General features: G+C 36.8%; 1 protein-coding gene across 1 annotated transcript in view; it reads right to left on the bottom strand.

Annotated features, from left to right (window-relative positions):
- The window catches only part of septin7a (septin 7a), a 106,787-nt gene that overhangs the window by 69,648 nt on the left and 18,586 nt on the right, over positions 1-18,553 (bottom strand). Inside the window, exon 4 of the mRNA XM_056479182.1 lies at positions 2,462-2,568. Within this exon, the coding sequence (XP_056335157.1) occupies positions 2,462-2,568 (107 nt within the window). The remainder of the gene's footprint in view (positions 1-2,461; positions 2,569-18,553) is intronic.

Here is an 18,553-nt window from a genome sequence, read left to right as displayed (position 1 = left end):
AGTGAGATATGATGAGCCACTCCTATGTTTGACAGTGATTGACGCTGCCTGTCCATCTACTTCTAATATGCACTCAATCGACAGCTGTTATTATTTCGGCCACATCACAAGCTGTGTTCTTAAGAAAATGGGGAAACCTTCATAAGCATGAGCTTCTAGTTAAAGCTTGATATCAGGCCAACACCAGAAAACTGCTGATTTGGCAGGAGATCCGACCTACACATTGCAGATGGAGGCATATGTGATCCAGCTGAGAGAAACAAAGTCCTTTACAGAGATCTGCAGGGGTGACATATTTTTGTAGGACAAAAGCCAGAAAGGAGCTGCATTTTAACACTTCTGGATCCATTGTCTTTAATTCAGAGGGTTTTTCAATAGGCATTTTAAGGGCTTTGCAAATTATAAAGAAAAAAGCTAATATAAAGTGGGAATATATAATAAGATATTCAATATGCAAGAAGGTAAAATCAACGTGTGTTTATCATTATTAGAAAAACTGAAAGTGCTACAAAATTCCTAAAAGTAAATAGCCATGTTTTACTCTTGAATAAAACAAGACAATTTAACAATGTAAAGAAATAAAAACACCACCACTTAAAGTTATTCTAATAAAGTTAAGTTATCCCAAGTAAAGTTATATCAGCAAGAAAATATCAAGAACAACGAGGTAAACAAAAAGACTAGGAAAGAGTGGAGTTACGTCTCTGCTGTCTTATTGCTGTCTTAACTATATCTGCTTGCTTTGTCATACTTCCGCATCCATAGTAAAACTGCTCTACATTTCTGGAAAACTAGCACGTCCAAGCTGCTTAGTTTCAGACATGTGCATTGAAATGTAACTACATTAAAAATCCAAAATCAAACAAAACGTGAATCAGGGGTAGGTAATGTGTCGGTGCTCTTTGGTGAGAGATACATCAAGATAAACAGCAAAATTATAAGCCAAAGGCACTCGAAAAAAAGTGATAGAATTATTTTAAAAGCATTTATGAACATGGCTATCATGTTAATAAATCATGCAATAATCTTTTTAAATGGGTTTCAGCACTTGCCTTCATCAGGGTAACCAAATGATGAAATGATTGCCTTCAAACCAGGATACCCTGATGAAGGCAATTGTTTGCTGAAACGGTTAAGAGCAGTTTTAATGGAATAACAGGCTTTTTTTTTTTTATTCAGTGCCTTGGACTTATAATTTTGCTATTTATCTTTATGTAACTACATTGTCTGATGTGCTGAAAAGGCTTTCACAGGATTTGCTAATGGCAGGCACAGAAAGATAACTGTATTAAATCAATTAATTTATTTGAAATATGCACATTTTGCATTTCAAAATATTGCTGCCCTAGTTTTTGTTTAAATATTTGATGTGATGTAATGACTGAAATTTGCGATTTACCCAAGTTTAATATATGTTGATGATTAATCATATACAGCATAAATGCAAATTTTGTAATTTCTTAAATTTTTTTACTTGTTTTGAAAATGCAGATTGATGACAAGCTTCAAGCCTGCAACAAAATGAAAATTCTGGTGGCAGGAACAATTAAACGACATCTAAATATCCTGTCAGCAATTTTCTTTGAGCAGACTTTGCTTTTCCGGTGAGCATGTGCGGTTCATGCATAGGCAGATACACGGGTTCATGAACAGAATCTCTAAACAGAGGAATATTAAGCTATTTTGAACTTTGACCACGATGGGAGCGCTTTGCTGTTCTTGCACTTTGGCCAACATGCAACAAACCAGCCTTTGCATAGAGCATTGAAATGAATGGGTTTCATAGCACAGCGCTTTCCACATCCAAAGAGTGAGACAGAGAGATAAACCTGCAAACTGAACACTGCAGCAAGGCATGACCCTTTTTCTCATATTTTGGCTGGTTCTATTCTTTTGGTGGCGGAAATTTGATGCATTTCAAATCTAAATACAACGAAAAAGGTTCTTGGATATTAAAACTGCTCAAATTTTAGAAAATTGTGCTAGCAATTCTAATGTTGGGTGATCAATTCTCAGGGAAAACAAGAAAGAACTGATAAAATCAGACCCTTTCATTAGATGTCAGTTTCTTATAATAAACTCATCTACTCCTTTTTACCCATTTTATAAATTTCGCTGTATTTCTACCCACATACTAGAAATTGTTTTTAAACTTGTCTGAAACCATAATGGTGGCAATGCTGAGAATGAGTAATAATGTCGTTTATTTATAGCTGTAATATAAGATTCATAACATAATTTAAGTTTTTACTTAAGTGATAAGAATGAAACTTTTGTTGGTCACAGAGTTTAAACTCTACAATAATCCAAAGAAAATACTGTAAAGATCCTAATTTGTTTTTAATCAGGCCAGTGCAAAATTACAAGACGACCAACAAAAAAATGCCACCATGGCAGCACTTTATAATGAACTTCTGTTGAACTGATAAAAAAACACATCTGTACACAGAGCAGATCTTACCTGAACAGTTTTCTTGATTCTGTGAGACGGTCCTGGATACTCTGAAGAATACAAATCTGTCAGGAAGAGGGAGTTGATGAGCGTAGACTTCCCCAAACCTGATTCTCCTGCAGGACAGAGAGTGAGAGATTACGTCAGACACTTCAAGACTCCACTCATTCATCAGTTCTGCTGAAGTGCAGACTCAAATTCCACACAGTCCTTCTTCAGATTTCCACAGAATCTGAACAGCCCTCCTTCACAATGATCTTCACATCAACCTCTCGTATGTCAGTGTGCCAAATATATTTTGGACAAGGACAGGGCATCATATAAATCAATTTTACGTCAAGTCACCTTTGTTTGTACAGTGCTTTTTGCAGTACTGACTGTCAAAGCAACAGCAGCACATTGATAAACTGGAAAATAAAGAGAATCAATCATGGTAATTCCGATCAAGTCAGTTTATTGTTGGTTTTGATCAGTAAGAGTGTGAATTTCATCTATTATCATCTATTCATCAGTTTAAGTGTTCTCATCTGATGTGGGTCATACTGATATCATTTCTTTTTTTTCTAATAATATTTTAGGGGTTTTCACCTTTGTGGATAGGACCGTGAAGATTTACAGACAGGAAAGTGTGGGGAGCAGAAATAGGGGAAGGATCAGCAAAGGACATTGAGCCGGGCATCGAACTCGGGTCGCCGCGATCACCTGGGTGCTATGTGTCGACGCACTAACCACTAGGCTATTGGCGCCGACATATGGATATCATTTCTAAAAGTTATGTTTATGAAAACTCCCTTTAAGGCAGGGGTGTCCAAACTTTGTTCTGGAGGGCTGGTGTCCTGCATAGTTTAGCTCCAACTAACTTCAACACACCTGCCTGAAAGTTTCTAGTATACCTAGAAAGAGCTTGATTGGCTGGTTCAGGTGTATTTAATTGGTAACTAAAATATGTAGGACACCGGCTCTCCAGGACCGAGTTTGGACACACCAGCTTTAAGGCAAGTCATTTCACTCGGCGGCCATCTTTGAAATGCCTCTTAGGCATTTTGTCTGAATGGGAAAACATAAAATTCTCCAAAACTGTTCACCAAGCTTACAATTACATGACATATTTGAAACCACCAATAAAATGAAACAAACGTCTCATAAGTTTCATTTCTAAACGTCCGAATCAAACAATATCAGAAATGACAGCGACTCTTGGTTTACAAGTTTGTGGGCGTTTGAGTAGTTTCTGTCATGTAATGCGTGTTTGACAGGACGGACTGTGTTTCATACAGATTACAAAACCAAAAAACCTTTGTTTTCAAGTGCACTTGGTTGACTTAAAAGTACAGATTTCAAGCTTCGTGTGGACATATTTCTTATGTCTGTAAAGCAAGTGTTCGCTGAGATTCCAGTGTGTTTGTTGACCACCAAACTGTCGTAAAATCACACGTCTGGTCTGAGCTTTTCCCCCGGAGAAACGTCATTCTAAAGCAATCAATGACTGGCTCCTGTACTTGTAGCCGGGGTTTCATTTGCCACATTGACCGTTACCAAAGACTATAGAACACACAAGACGTCACTCATATGGTTTTAAATGGGAAATATAAAAGCCATAATGTAACAGTCAATATGGTAAATGAAACCCCGCCTACTAGTACAGGAGTCAATCGTCGATCGCAAGCTTGGATCAGTGCTTTTATATCAGTTTGGTGGTCAACAAACACACTGGAATCTCAGCGAATACTTGCTTCACAGACATAAGAAATATTTCCACATGAAGCTTGATATCTGTACTATTAAATGAAGCAAGTAAACTTGAAAACAAGTTTTTTGATTTTGTAATCTGTATGAAACGAACACGAGGTACAGTGAATCAATGTGAATCAGTGAATTACTTCTGAAGAGCAGCGCAATCTGACGACCATTATTCAGATGATGATAACATGTGTAACACTGCCAGAAATGAGGTTGGTGTTGTGAGCTTTCTTTTCGAGTGCGCATGCGCATTAGCTTGGGCAACCTGAAAAACTGATAATTTTGTTTGATTCGAACGCTTAGAAATGAAGCTTATGAGACAGATGTTGTTTAATTTTATTGGTGATTTCAAATATATAATGTAATCGTAAGCTTGGTGAATAGTTTGAGAATTTGATGTTTCCCCATTGCCCGAGCATACTGCCCGAAAGGAGTTTCAAAGATGGCCGCCAAGTGAAATGACTTGCCTTAAAGGGACTTTGGCGTTACACTTTTCCCCATTAAAAACTATACAAGTGACACGTCTTGTGTATTCTAGAGTCTTTGCCCAAACTCACAAGACCTTTGTTTTTGTTCAAAAATGCTATTGCTATTTATTTATTTATTTATTCAAATATGTTTTTTTCAGGATGCTGCTTCAATGATTAATTACATTAAAAAAGGAGTAAAAAATGAAATACGTAATAAAATAAAAATGCAGGCATTTTTTCCACAACAGTGCAGAGTGAACTTGTAATAACTTAAATGATAAACATTAATCTATACATACATAATATAAGTTATGACTACAGTTATTGTTCTTGGTGGGAAAGTGCACTGCAAACTCAGTGTTTGGAATGTTTTCCTTTTTTAACTTCACAAAAATCAAACAGGAAATCAGTCTGGAGAAGTGCCATAATGTGATCAGCTTTGACATGAACTTATATGGGGTCGCTCCCTGCATGAGTCTGAGAACTGCAGACGGCATCTGAAATTTGTGGAATTCCAGAAACCACAAGAGAATAAAACTATTTTGCTGGAGAGACGGAAAGAAATCTAAACAGTCTGAAACCCAGACGCAATATGATAAAGTACAAACCAAGAGAAGAACCAGAGGGTGTGTAGAAAACTCAAGATAAACAGAGAATGTTCAGAAAATTTATTAGTGGTGTTTGCCAAGACAAACATCGCTGTCAGTGCTGCTCACACTTAACCTTTAACCCTTAACCCTAAGAAATCAACTATTGCATGCAGTTCGTCCAGCACAGCTACAGACAGCAATGATAACTCCAATCTGAAAATGAAGACAAGTCACAATTTACCTTTGCTTAGTCTGTGATGTGATTTATGCTGTCTGTTTGTAAAGAGTATGTAACACTGTTATGTAAGAAAAGTTTCAGATTCAAGTCTGACAATAAAGTTTTATCATTAACATCATTAAATAAGATTAGCAACTGCTTGTTTAGCAACTGTATACGGTTACTTTTAAAACCAATTAGATTTTTTCATCTTTTTTTATTTACTGCAATTGAAATGTCTAGAGCAAGAGATACCAACTCCTATACCTAGTGATCAACATTCCTGGTAAGTTGAGCTCCATCCCTGACTAAATAAACACAAAACATAGATGGTCTGAATCTGAGAAAGTCTGCAGCTTTGCTATTTATTGGAAATTGTGTATTGGCTAACTTCAATCAAGTGTGCCTTTATTAAACGACCATATGACATTTTCTGTCAGAATTGTTTGACAATAAATCTCCATTTGCTGAGATGATAAAAATAAATTTTGTGCTGTACGCTGTATTTTATGGTCTCTGATTGTTCTCTAATAAAACATCGTTTTTCCAAAATGTAAACTATAACAAGAGTTAAATCCAAAACTATTTTTTAAAAGGCAAACAGTTGCATTAACTGATTTTGATGTTGATTACTAAAATCAGAGTGTTTGGGCAAAAACAAAGCAGTTTATTCAACATAATCAAGCTTTCTCATCCATTAACAGGCAATGCCAGAAAAAAAGAACATTTCACTCATCTCATAAAGGAGTGCAGAAAAGATGATGTTTTGATTTTAATGGAATTTCATAACATCAAAAATCTTACTGATGAGATGACTGCTAATTGGTTTTGGAGGGGAAAAAAGCAATAATATGCGCAAAATAAGTAATGTTTAACAATGTGTTTACTAATATAGTTTAATTATCATCAATACAATAAAATTCCATTAAAACTCTTCATATATGTATAGTTAACTGGTAATCTGCGACTTTTGACCTGGACAGACTACAGTTCATAAAATTGGTTACATGACAAATAGTTTTAAAAGAAAAGTTACATAGAATAAGGTGTATGTGCGCAAAAAAAATATGGCTTGTTTTGACAAACTGTTTGAAAATGTTCTAACAAACAACTATTTTTCAAAAATCTTCAGCACAGTGAAAATCCTTCGCATCCAGCCCTCACTATTATTTTGATGTTGAACAAGTCCTCTACATAGAAAACCTGTACACATCTAGAAATGACCTAGCAATCACCTAAAACACAGGTGTCAAACTTGTTAAACACATCTGATCAAACTAATTACCCACTTTCACTGAGTGTACGGTACAGTTCGGTACACTTTTATGGCTGTTTCCACTGTCAAAAGGTAACAAAAACCATACTGTATCACTTTTTGAGTCCCCTTTCCAAAGGGTATCTAGCACAACAAAAGAGTACCAAAAGGCGGAGGTAGACAAGCAGCTAAACGCGATTGGTTTACAAAGATACGTCAATAGCTCATGCACAAGCCAGGAGAATGAAAACAAAGAAAGCACCATTTTAAAATACACAGCCGAGACATTACACTGTAATAATATATACATATAATAACAAGCCATGGTCGATCTGAGTGCAAACAAAAACCTTGTCATCGTCTTGATGAACATCCACAAAACCAAGAATCTGCAGAATCTGCCCTCTGTCCTGTTGTCGTTTAAGAGGCTGCCTAAAAGCACAAGTGGTTTCACGTTTTCAAAGTTATAGATTTGCATGCGTTTGCTGTGATCTATATTTGAAACAACGAACTTCTTGAGCTCATGATAACAACATGCGTTATATATATATATATATATATATATATATATATATATATATATATATATATATATATATATATATATATATATATATATATATATATATATATATATATGTTTTGTATTGGTTATGAGTGAGTATGGTTTTGAGGAGGTTTTTTTTGTAATTGGTATCATTTCGGAGACTGTGAGGCTGTGTATGTGTTCAATTTTTTTTTACTTTATATAAATCGCAGGCGTTACAGTACACTATTTTGCATTGTCATTGATCTGCAGCTATAATCAAATACTGTTCATAGAAAGGTTAGTAATTAGCATTTATACATAAGTATTTATGTGCATAAAGCATTTGTTTAGTAAGAAGTGCTTCTCATATGATATGAGAACTTCGAGTGAGAATGACATCGACTACAACTTTCTGTTGTACACCACGCCTACCAAGAAGGTATCATTGGTATAATTTGGCAGTGGAAACACAAGCCTGACAAAGGTCACCTGTCCCGAACTGAACCACTCAGTGGAAACGAGGCATAATTGAGTCCTTCAGTCTTGTTTGAAACCTACAGGTAAGTGTGTTGAAGCAGGGTTGCAACTAAAATTTGCAGGGCAGCGGCCCTCCTGGAACTGAGTTTGACACCCCTGCCCTAAAGTAACCCAAAGAACACCTAAGCAACTGCATGGTAACATTTGAGAAACACCCAACATTACGTTAACTATTATTGCACGCTGAAAATATTGCTGACATTTGATTTCCACAGTGTTTCCCCCACAAAGCATAGGTCTCCAACAACAAGTGACTTTTGCACGGAACAATTCCTCCAAGCATCAGAGAGCAATCCATCAACTGGATGCGTGGCAACGTGGTTCCTGTAAGGCTTGAAACAAAGAGGGCAGTGTGAAGGAAACTGGGTGCAAGCTGGCACAAAGCAACGCTGGGTTTCTCTTCTGACCTTTAACAAGTGCCCAACCCTGTGCCACTTCCACAGCCAGCCAAAGCAGCACATGGATCTGGCAGAGAACTTTCGAACAAAGAAAAGCTTCTTGTCAAATCCTAAATATTTTCCAGCAAGGCCAAACAACAGTGACCTCACCACTGCGACAGAAATGACTTCCACGTTTTCCACCGTGGCCTGGAGAGACAGAAAACCAACTGCTTACTTTGAGGAATAAGAAAAGGCCCAGCAGGATTTATTTTGCTCGCTGAATGTGGTCTTTGAAAACCAGTCCATGGTCTTGTGAAAACAGAAGGTGAAATACGGTCTTCTTTAAAATGTCATTATGAATTAGGAAAACAATAAAAGCAGGCAGTGAATAGCGAAGCGGGCAGTGGGACGCACTTCACTGGAGTGAAACCAGTGCAGCTAAAAGAGCTGAGTTGATTTAAGAGATGAGTTGCTGGAAGACACATGACACTGAATACAGGGCAGCCAGAATGAGGAATTTCCTGATAGAAGAAACCCACATTAAAAAACACATTACTGTTTTCATGGAACAGTAGCTGCTTGCAGGAGTTTTAATGTCAACTTGCAGCTGTTTGGGGACACCTAATATGTGTAAAGAAATAATCTTTACATTTACAGTTAATCAAAAACAAACATATTCACTTTCATGGTACTCCAAAATGAACTTTCTTGGAACACAATTTGGTTTCATTAATGAGTTACATTTAACCTTAAAAGGGTTGGGTTACGCCTAAAATATTGAATTGTGTTGTTAATACACCTGTATCGAAATAACCCCAAACGATACCCAACCCTACTCATCATCCACAGACAGCAACAAACAAGAATGAAAAAAAATGCCATCAGTGGTTCAAAAGGAATACTATCAAACTATGAGAATCTTTTTTTGTGCACAAGAAGAAAAATCTCAAATTTATTCAAGTTTCTTCTCAGTGTCAGTATAGAGTGCACGTTTACAAGGATGCTGTGCTCTTTACACTTCTTGTGTTCGGTTGCGCTGCTTACCTATAACTTCGCTGGGTCTGTGCTTTAAGAAAGGAAGTCAAAAAGTCAAGTGCGGACATCTTTTGCATTCACCAGTGCATAGTGCTTGTGAATACTGGTGGATACTGAGGAGATCAAACTGTGAATAATAAAAATGTTTGTTTAATGTGTGCACAAAATGATTCTATCAGCTTTATCACCACTGAAGGGATATGGTCTGTTATTTTGGATTTTTCTGGACTTGGAACAAGCCGGGAGCTTTGTGGTGTATGGAGGACGAGGGTGCTCTCTGTTCATCTGTGTTCTGAAGATGAACAAAAGTCTCAGGAGTTTGGAACGACATGAAGGTGAGTAATTATTCATTCATTTTCCTTCAACTTAGTCATTTTATTTATCAGGGGTCACCACAGTGGAATGAACCGCCAACTTATCCAGCATATGTCTTACACAGCAGATGCCCTTCCAGCTGCAACCCAGTACTGTGAAACACCCACACACACACATACATTACGGCCAATTTAGTTAATTCAATTCACCTGTACCGCATATCTTTGGACTTTGGAGGAAACTGGAGCACTCACGCAAACCCACGCAAACGGTGAGTAACTAATAAATACATTTTCAGTTTTAGGTGAACTAACCTTTTAAAATGTCAAATTAAAAACCTAATTATAACTTGATTCAAGTAAATTTGTTTGATCAAATTAAAACCACACACGAATGTGTCCACGTGTAAATGAAACAACCAATTATTTGGTAAATATCTTTGCAAAAAAATATATGAGAGCATTTTTCCTTAACATATCATAATAAAAGTCAGACATGTGATAAAGTCAAAATGTGGACATTCAGTTTTTAAGAGTAAGATCATGAAAACAGTAATGTGCATGTTTGTGATGTGTAGCACAGAAAACAAAGTTAGTCCTGAAACAGGGTGTTTTATGACCCTTAAACCGTAATATTTTTAATACACGTTCCGCTTGAATTGCTGCTTGGTTTTAACAATGTGTTACCTGTTACAGTGCTTCACAGAGGACAACAGATGCGAGTGGTTAATCTGGTTTTTGTTCTATTTAGAGCTCAAAAGCAACAATTACATTTCATTTTTATTGTATAGAAAGGAGCAGTGTGAATATTCTGTGGCTTCTTCTGTGTTCCACAGAGGGTTCAAAACGTGACAATCGGCAAACATTGGAAAAGTCATCAAGCTTTACTGAGTGTAAAAAAGCGATCTGGTAATACTTTCCACAGCACTTTCTTCAATTCATATGAATGAAAATATGAAAGGCTGGAAATTAAAAGTCATTCAATGAGCGTTTTACATTTTGCAGCATTCTAGCCTTGCGTTTGGAAAAAAACGGACCTGGGAATTTGTATCATAAGGATTTGTGAGATAGACTATTGATATATCCAATGAAATCCAGTAGAATATTGAGATTGTGATAACCTCCTAGCACACACACACATGTTCAATGTTGCTTATGCAGGGTCAATGTTTGGCAGAAGTTTTTTTTCATCAAGGAAAATGGCTCATTACCAACAGGTTTGGAGGGCCTGTATTGCTTAATAAAAATACATCTATTTACTAATTAATTAAATAAAAGCTAATTAAAGCTATGTGTGCTCATTCATCATATGTTTTTAATGTGATGCCTAGTCAAATCACAAGAAATATTCTGAATATTGGGAGTTTTTTTGTAACTGTAAATACCTATTAACAAATAATAATTACTCTAATAAGAAAATGATAGATAAATGTATTCTAATGGTAATTGAAAGTTTAATGACACCTAAAAATCTGCGTTTATAAGTAGAGAAAACGTCATTTGACTGAGCTGAAAAGCTTCAATACCAAGTAGTTTAAGACAGCGTTTAAGTTCTTTGAATTTTTGGAATTTGTCTGGTGACACATGTGAAATATTGGCACATTAAAATGAAAATGAGGAAGCAGATGACAACGCAATTGCAATAGGTGTAGTTTTTGTTTTTGAGACTGAAACAATGACATTATTTAGCGGTTCCAGACATTCTATATTAGGTAAATTATTTATTTTAAATAAATAAATTAAATTATTTTTAACAATATAAGTAAGAGTTGTTTGACAGTTCACTTGTCCCTGAAAGATTTGTCAAAAAGGTATGCACTGGTACTTTTAGGTACTTTAGTATTTAAGCTGTATATTAATCCTATTGGGTGAATGAGATGAACAGAGAGGGGACTATTGGCAGGAGGTTTGTCATGTTAACAAGCAAATTAGAGTCCTCCATTGAACTCTGCGTCAACAATGGTGATAGATCAGGGTTTTCCTGTCCGCTGCTCAAAAATGTTCAACTGCAGCATCTGTAAACACCCTACACATTACGAAACTCACTGCTTGTGCTGTGTCAAATCTTACAGGATTGCCTTGAGCATATTAAAAACAAAACAAACATACACCAAACCTCCTGTATTTCACAACATTAGCCTTTACTGAGAAGAACTCTGAAAACAGACAGAAACTGAAAACACTACAGTAAGTCCCAACTGTTGCGATGAGAACAATCTAAACAAAAGTGATAGTGTTATGGAAAGCCAGAGCAGAGCATGGTGAGAGTTGTGCCACTGTTGAAGTTCGGCCCAAAGCCCACCAGGCAGATCGGTAAGGGTCCAGTGTGCTTCCTTTAAAGGAAATAACCTACAGCTGTGTAAACCAGGGGGGCTTATTCCAGAGGAACTCCCCATGGCATGATAGGGGTGGAGGGAGCTGGAAGCAGGAAAAGCTCTGGACTACGCTGGGAGAGAAAAACTTTACCACAAACTTCCAAAGGACTTTCACTGGCACATATAAAATCAGAATCCAGGAAAAGAAATTCTGTTTTTGTATGCTGTCAGAGAGAGGAATTTAAAGGGATAGTTCACCCAAACATGAAGATTCAGTGATCCACTTCAAGGAGATTATAGGAAAGAAATAGAAACCCAAAGGGCTCGATTTCCAAGGAAAGCAGGAGCTGACAAAATACATGTGGGTGTTTGAATGCAATGGAAGCTTTGGAGAAAAAGATGACTGGCAAATGCTTAAATGTAAGCTAAATACAATGGATTTAGGAGGCTACGTTTACACGGCAACAATGTAGCCAAATATGGAAAAGTTTTTCACTTTTACTTTGAAAATGTAAAAAAAAAAAAAAAAGTGACAATGGTTTCAAAACAATACAATGTGAAAACAGTCAAAAAATAATGCTTTACTGTCATTGGCACCATCACCTTGTTTAACCCTTTGATGCACAAGCTATAAAATAGATATAGAAAAAATAAACTTAGACAGGTCCCTTTAAACCCATGTAGTGCATCAAAAAAAAAAAGTTCCTCAGCACTGTACTGTATAATTTGTAGTGTGTGTATAATGCAACTCTGCTTGGTGGTAATGTGAAGAAACTCCTCACTATGCTGATGAACTAAAACGCTTGTGCAACACACAACATACTTCGCCATTGTTGTATATGTTTGTTTGTTTAATTCATATTTGGATTACAAAGACACAACAACAGTTTCAAAAACTTCCACTTTGAAACCGGTTTTCAAATCTGTGCATTTTCAGACCCAACAACACAGCCGTCATGTAAACAAACAGGCAAAATGCATTTTAAAAATATGTATTAAAAAGTCAAGTTGTCATGAAAATGCCTCCTTAAGGCTGGTTTATACTTCTGCGTCGAGTGATCGGCATGACCCACAGCGCATGTCTTGCATTTATACTTCTGCATGCTGTTTGTGTTGCTCTGCAATAACTCTTTCGAAACACTATCTGGCAATAGGTGTTTATGTTCCTCTGTGTTGAGTTTCTTCTCTGGTACTTAAGTCTTTTTCTGAACACTGCTGACATGCAATAACTTTATTCATAAGATAAACACAAAACAAAAGTTTCCATCTGGAGCTCCTTCACGGGACTTGATACTTGTAAACACTCGCTCCAATGGGTTTGCGCGGCTCTCACCCCCACCCACACTCATCAGCGCTACCAAGCCAACCAATCACAGAGCCTGCGCTATGCATCATTGCGATGTGTAGTTAAATTTTTTGAGAGGTGCACGTCGGCAATGGCGACAGCCACAGCGAGGGGTAAGCGGCGGCGCAAAGGACCATATGCGTGCGCTTGACCAAGAAGTATACATTAGCATTTAGACTGCTGAATAAGAAAGCTCGGCTAAATTGATTTCTACTTTGCACTGATAATAGTCAATAATCAGTAATTAAGTAGTAATTTAGGACTGCGGCTTACAGCATGTACATCATGCATGGTCAATATACAAATAAAAACTGCATATCGATGTGGAATGCAATAGTATGAAAAAGGGGGGTGCGGTAAATCAGTTAAAGTCCCCAAGAAATCAAACTAACCATACGATTTTGTTAGCTCACATCGCTAGTTTTGTGTTGAACAATTAATCCCTGCATGACATTAAGAAAAAAAAAATTATTGCCCTTTTAATCTTTAATTGAAATCTGAAAATGCATTTCTGATAATTTACAGATTACGTATATATTAGCAAATCGGCGTGACTAACATATTTAAACACGCTGTTTTGACAACAAACAGAAATGGTGAGCAGAGGGAATCTGTTAGGCTGTAATAACTCTCTTGTAGTAAAATGTCTACTTTACTATATCCATTCAGCTCGTAAACAAGCCACGCCCACTGTTTGCTCATTTAATATTCTGTTTCTCTAGAAACTGTGTCACAATATGAAAAATATAACAGTTGTAGCTTATGGTTCATTGGGACTTTAAAGAAGCACCCCGACTGCTCGTCATATTAAGCACAGGGACATTACCAATCCAATTATTAGACATTACTTATTTAAATTAGAAACAGTACAATTAAAAAAAAAAAAAAAAGGTTATGTGCATTGGTTTTGGGTTCAATATCAATTGACTGAGTTTGCGTGAACAGACTTTCAATGGAGGAATAGAAATATCTCAGCTTTCATTAAAAAATATTTTCCTTTGTGATCCGGAGAGGAACAAAAGTCTCAGAGGTTTGAAACAATGTGCGGGTGAGTGAATGATGACAGAATTTGAGGTGAACTAACCCAAGATATTTTTCAATAAAGCATTGGATTTCTGCCCATTAATCTTTTAAAGGGATTTGGACTACACTGCTGAATTTATGCAGATTTATTTTTTGATGACCTAATCAGCATTTTGAAGTATCAGACTTAAGCAATTTGAACCATCAGAATTTTGAGTCAAAGTTTAAGGGAGAAATATGTTTTTTAAATCCTCATTCCTACAATTTTAATTCTATCAACCGTATTAAATCTGAAAAACAAATCCAACCACCATATTTCAACACTCACAAGCACAGGCAAGTAAAGCTTTAAGCTGTATAATCCTTAACACTGATATTAAACAATCTAAAAAGAACAGAATAGACTTAAATGCTTCCATATTAGCCAAGATCAAAGCCAATCCTTACAAGCTTAATGTGTAAATCACTGGTAAATATTGACTTTCACCAGCTCTCCACTGTCAGTCAACAGACTGGTCTGAAACTATGGGAAGACTCCAGCATATATCCTGCTGAGAACAGACGGACGCTTTTAAACGGCAACATCTGTGTCTCCGACATCCAAAGAGAAGGTTTGACAGCATTGCACTTCTTCAATTACTCTGCGATTGTAATTACACGCTGTACACCAAATTGCCATCTAAAAGCTTGTTTCCTGCCCCGCGTGCAGCAGAGGGGGAAACTCCAGGGGCGTAGCTGCTCCAACACTCCTCCCAAAATCCTGTGGAGAAGCAGTTCTGGAAGACTGATGTGTCAGAAACGCTGCTTCTGCTCTGCATTACCTCCGGACGTGAGGTGACCCCGATTGGGCGTCAGTGACAGTTTCAGGTTGTGTAGTGTTTGGAGTTGAACAGGGAGGTAGATACAAGTCCTGAGGCCAAGCTGAATGAATGAGATTACAGGAAACTTCCCACCCACTAGGCCACGCTCACTCACACACATTCCAAAGGAGGGGAGGAAAGAAAAATGGCCATGGGAGAATGGGAAGCACATTTGTTTTGAATGTGCGTTCCTTCAAGCCACACTCTCTAGTTCAGTTCTGCTATTTGAAAGCCATCACTAATGCATTTCTGCACACAGCTGCCAGCTCCTGGTATGAAGCGGCCCGCGTGAAACTGTATCCCGCTAGACACATGAGTGCGTATAATCCACATAGTGCTGCATGCTGGGTCACTAGACCTCTATTTTTGACCCTGCTTTCAATAACGTTTCAATCAAGCTTTCTTCCATATGTCACAAGCCTCAAAAAGACATACACGCCACAAAACCAGTCATACATGTATGTGCCAAAAAATTAGAACCGAGGGATAGTCCATTTATTTCAATAATTTGTTTTAAAAAGTGAAACTTGTGTGGTTTTTAGTTCACTACACACAAAGTGAAATATTTTAAGCCTTAATTTCTTTCAATTTTGATGATTATTGATTAAAGATGAAAAAACTCAAATCCAGTATTTCAAAAAATTAGAATATCATGATAAAGTTCAACATTGAAGGTTCCCTGCATCTCAATCTAGTACACTAATAAATGCAAAGCCTTGAATTGGTCTCAGTCTGGCCTAATAGGCTTCAGAATCATGGGGAAGACTGCTGACTAGGAAAAACCCTCCATAAGGAAAAAGTCTCAAAAGGTAATTGCAAAAAAAAAAAAACAGGATGCTCACAGAGTGCAGTATCTACACTGTAAAACCCAACTAGTTAAGGTAACTCAAAGCGTTTGAGGAAAGCGATTGCAACAAACCATTTAATTTCAAAAATAAATCCTAATGAGTACTGTGAACTTGATCCATTTGAGTAAATGAAGCAATTTGAGCACAGTAAAACCGAATAAATGAAGAGAACTCAAACCAGCTGAGTACTTTAAAACCCAATAAGTTAAGGCAACTCAAACCGTTTGAGGAAACCGATTGCTACAAACCATTTGGGCCCTATCATACACCCGGCGCAATAAGGCGCAAGACTTGATTCCAAGACATGATGCTAGTTTCAGACCAACGCAACCCTCATTTTTATGGTTGTTTAAATAGCAAATCCATTAACGCCACTTTGTAGACTCATGGGTGTTTCGGTCTAGAAAAGAGGTGTGTTAAGGCGTATTGTTGGCGCGTTGCTATTTTTAGGAACTAAAATAGACTGCAGGTCTAAAATCTAGCGCAGAGCGCATAAGTTGTGCGCCTTGCCTAAACATTGCTTAAAACAAGCAGGATGTAGAGCAAATATCTTCACAAATGAAAATGAATTAAAGGATTAAAATGTTACAAAAATTATTATTTTCTACATAAATATAAAAACCATACCTAGTTTTGAAACAAATCTTTGTACTTAACAAATGAATTTCAACGAATTTAATTATGTAGGCTAATGCATGTCTTAAATGGAGAGCGTACGACGACGTTTTCTTATCCACGAAAGAGAGAAAGTGAAAGTAAAAGCAGAATGGAGGAAGCTCATTATCCTCTTGGTACAGATGCTGTTTTAACGGCTTTCTTAACTGTTTTGAAGTGTTCAGTTTTTCCACTTACAAAGTCCGCCATGTAAATAGCAAGTGCACCATGGAGCAATGCAACTGACTCTAAAAGGGAATGGGAGATGAGACTCTGATTGGTTTATTCTCAAAACACACCCATAACTCATTAAGTGAATAAGCTCAACACTGTTAGACCATGCGCCGTGGTGCAGAGCATATTTTCCCATCCTTAAATAGCAAAAGTGGATCCCGACACCCCCTTAATGCTTTTGCGTGCTGCGCTTCTTTGTACCTAGACCGTTAAAATAGAGCCCTTTGAGTTAAAAAACGAATCTATACGAATACTGAGAACTTACTCCATTTAAGTTGAAGTAATGAGGTATTTAATTAACTCATTACCTTCAACACTGAGTTCAAAACTGTTTTCAAATGAATAGAATTAACTTTCAGTCAATTTTAAGTTAACTAAACTCATTTCAGTTGATAAAGTTGACTGTTGGGTTTTACAGTGCAAGTATAATAATAGAGTGTTAAGAGGAAGGGAAAATGTGGCTGGAAAAGGTGCACTTGTATGACCGCAGCCTTGAGAGGACTGTCAAGCAAGGGTGACAGAGCTGGTGTCAGAGCATCAAGAACCACCACATACAGACATTACAATTCCATGTGTCAAAAACGAACCAAAAACAATGTTAGAAGTGCCTTTGCTGGGCTTAAGAGAAAAAGTACTGTTTTGCAGTGGTCCCAAGTCCAAAGATGAAAGCGGCAAAAAGTCAAGCTGCTTAATGTCCAGTGTAAAGTTTCCACAATCAGTGATGCTGGTGTGGATCCACTGTCTTTTATCAAATCCACAGTCAACGCAACTCTATGTCAGGTAGTTTTTGGGCACTTCATGTTTTTTTGTTGCTGACAAGCTTTTTGAAGATGATGATGTTATTTTCCAGCAGGACTTGGGACCTGCACACAGTGCCAAAGCAACCAGTTACTATTTTAAGGACCATGGTATCCCTGTTCTTAATTGGCCAGGAAACTGACAGAAAACACCTAACTTAAACCCCATTGAAAATCTATGGACTATTGTCAAGACGAAAATGAGGGAACAGAGACCCAGAAATGCAGACGAGCTGAGGGCCGATATCAAAGCAACTTGGGCTACCATAACAACTCAGTGTCACCATGCCACACTGCCTTGATGCTATAATTTGTGCAAAAGAAGGCCCAAGAAAGTACTGAGGACATAATACAATACATTTTCACACTTTTCAGAAGGCACATGTGTTTAGGATTGTTTTTTTATTGGTCACGTGAAATATTCTAATTTTGTGAAATACCTTTAATATATTTATGAAATATCTTTAATCCATATTCATTCAAATTTAAAGAAATGAAGGCTTAAAATATTTCACTTTGTGTGTAGTGAAATAAAATAACACACAGGTTTCCCTTTTTGAAACAAATTTTTAAAATAAATAATTTCACTTTCCCTCGATATTCTTTTTTTTTTTTCACACATACCTGTACACTATAAAAAATGCAGGGTTCCACACAATTCCTTCATATTGTCCTAAAATATATTGATTGTTAACTTAATTGTTTTTACAAATTTAAGTGGATTGAACATAAAACAATGATGTTGTGTTGATTCAGCTCAATTTAAATAAGTAGTTTAAACAAGCAGCAAACATTTATTTTTCAGTGTAAGTGTACAATTTTAGATGTATGAATTACCTTAAAAGCTGCAAAAATAAGTTTTCATTGTGGTTTGTTAGAATGACAATATTTGGTTGAGATACAAATATTAAAAAATCTAAAAACCTAAGGATTTAAAAGACAAAAATCTAAATACTGA

Source organism: Danio aesculapii, chromosome 19 (assembly GCF_903798145.1).
Source record: "Danio aesculapii chromosome 19, fDanAes4.1, whole genome shotgun sequence".
NCBI classification, from domain to species: Eukaryota; Metazoa; Chordata; class Actinopteri; order Cypriniformes; family Danionidae; genus Danio; species Danio aesculapii.
The sequence above is the reverse complement of the archived record's forward strand: the minus strand, read 5'-3'. Positions and strand labels throughout refer to the sequence as shown.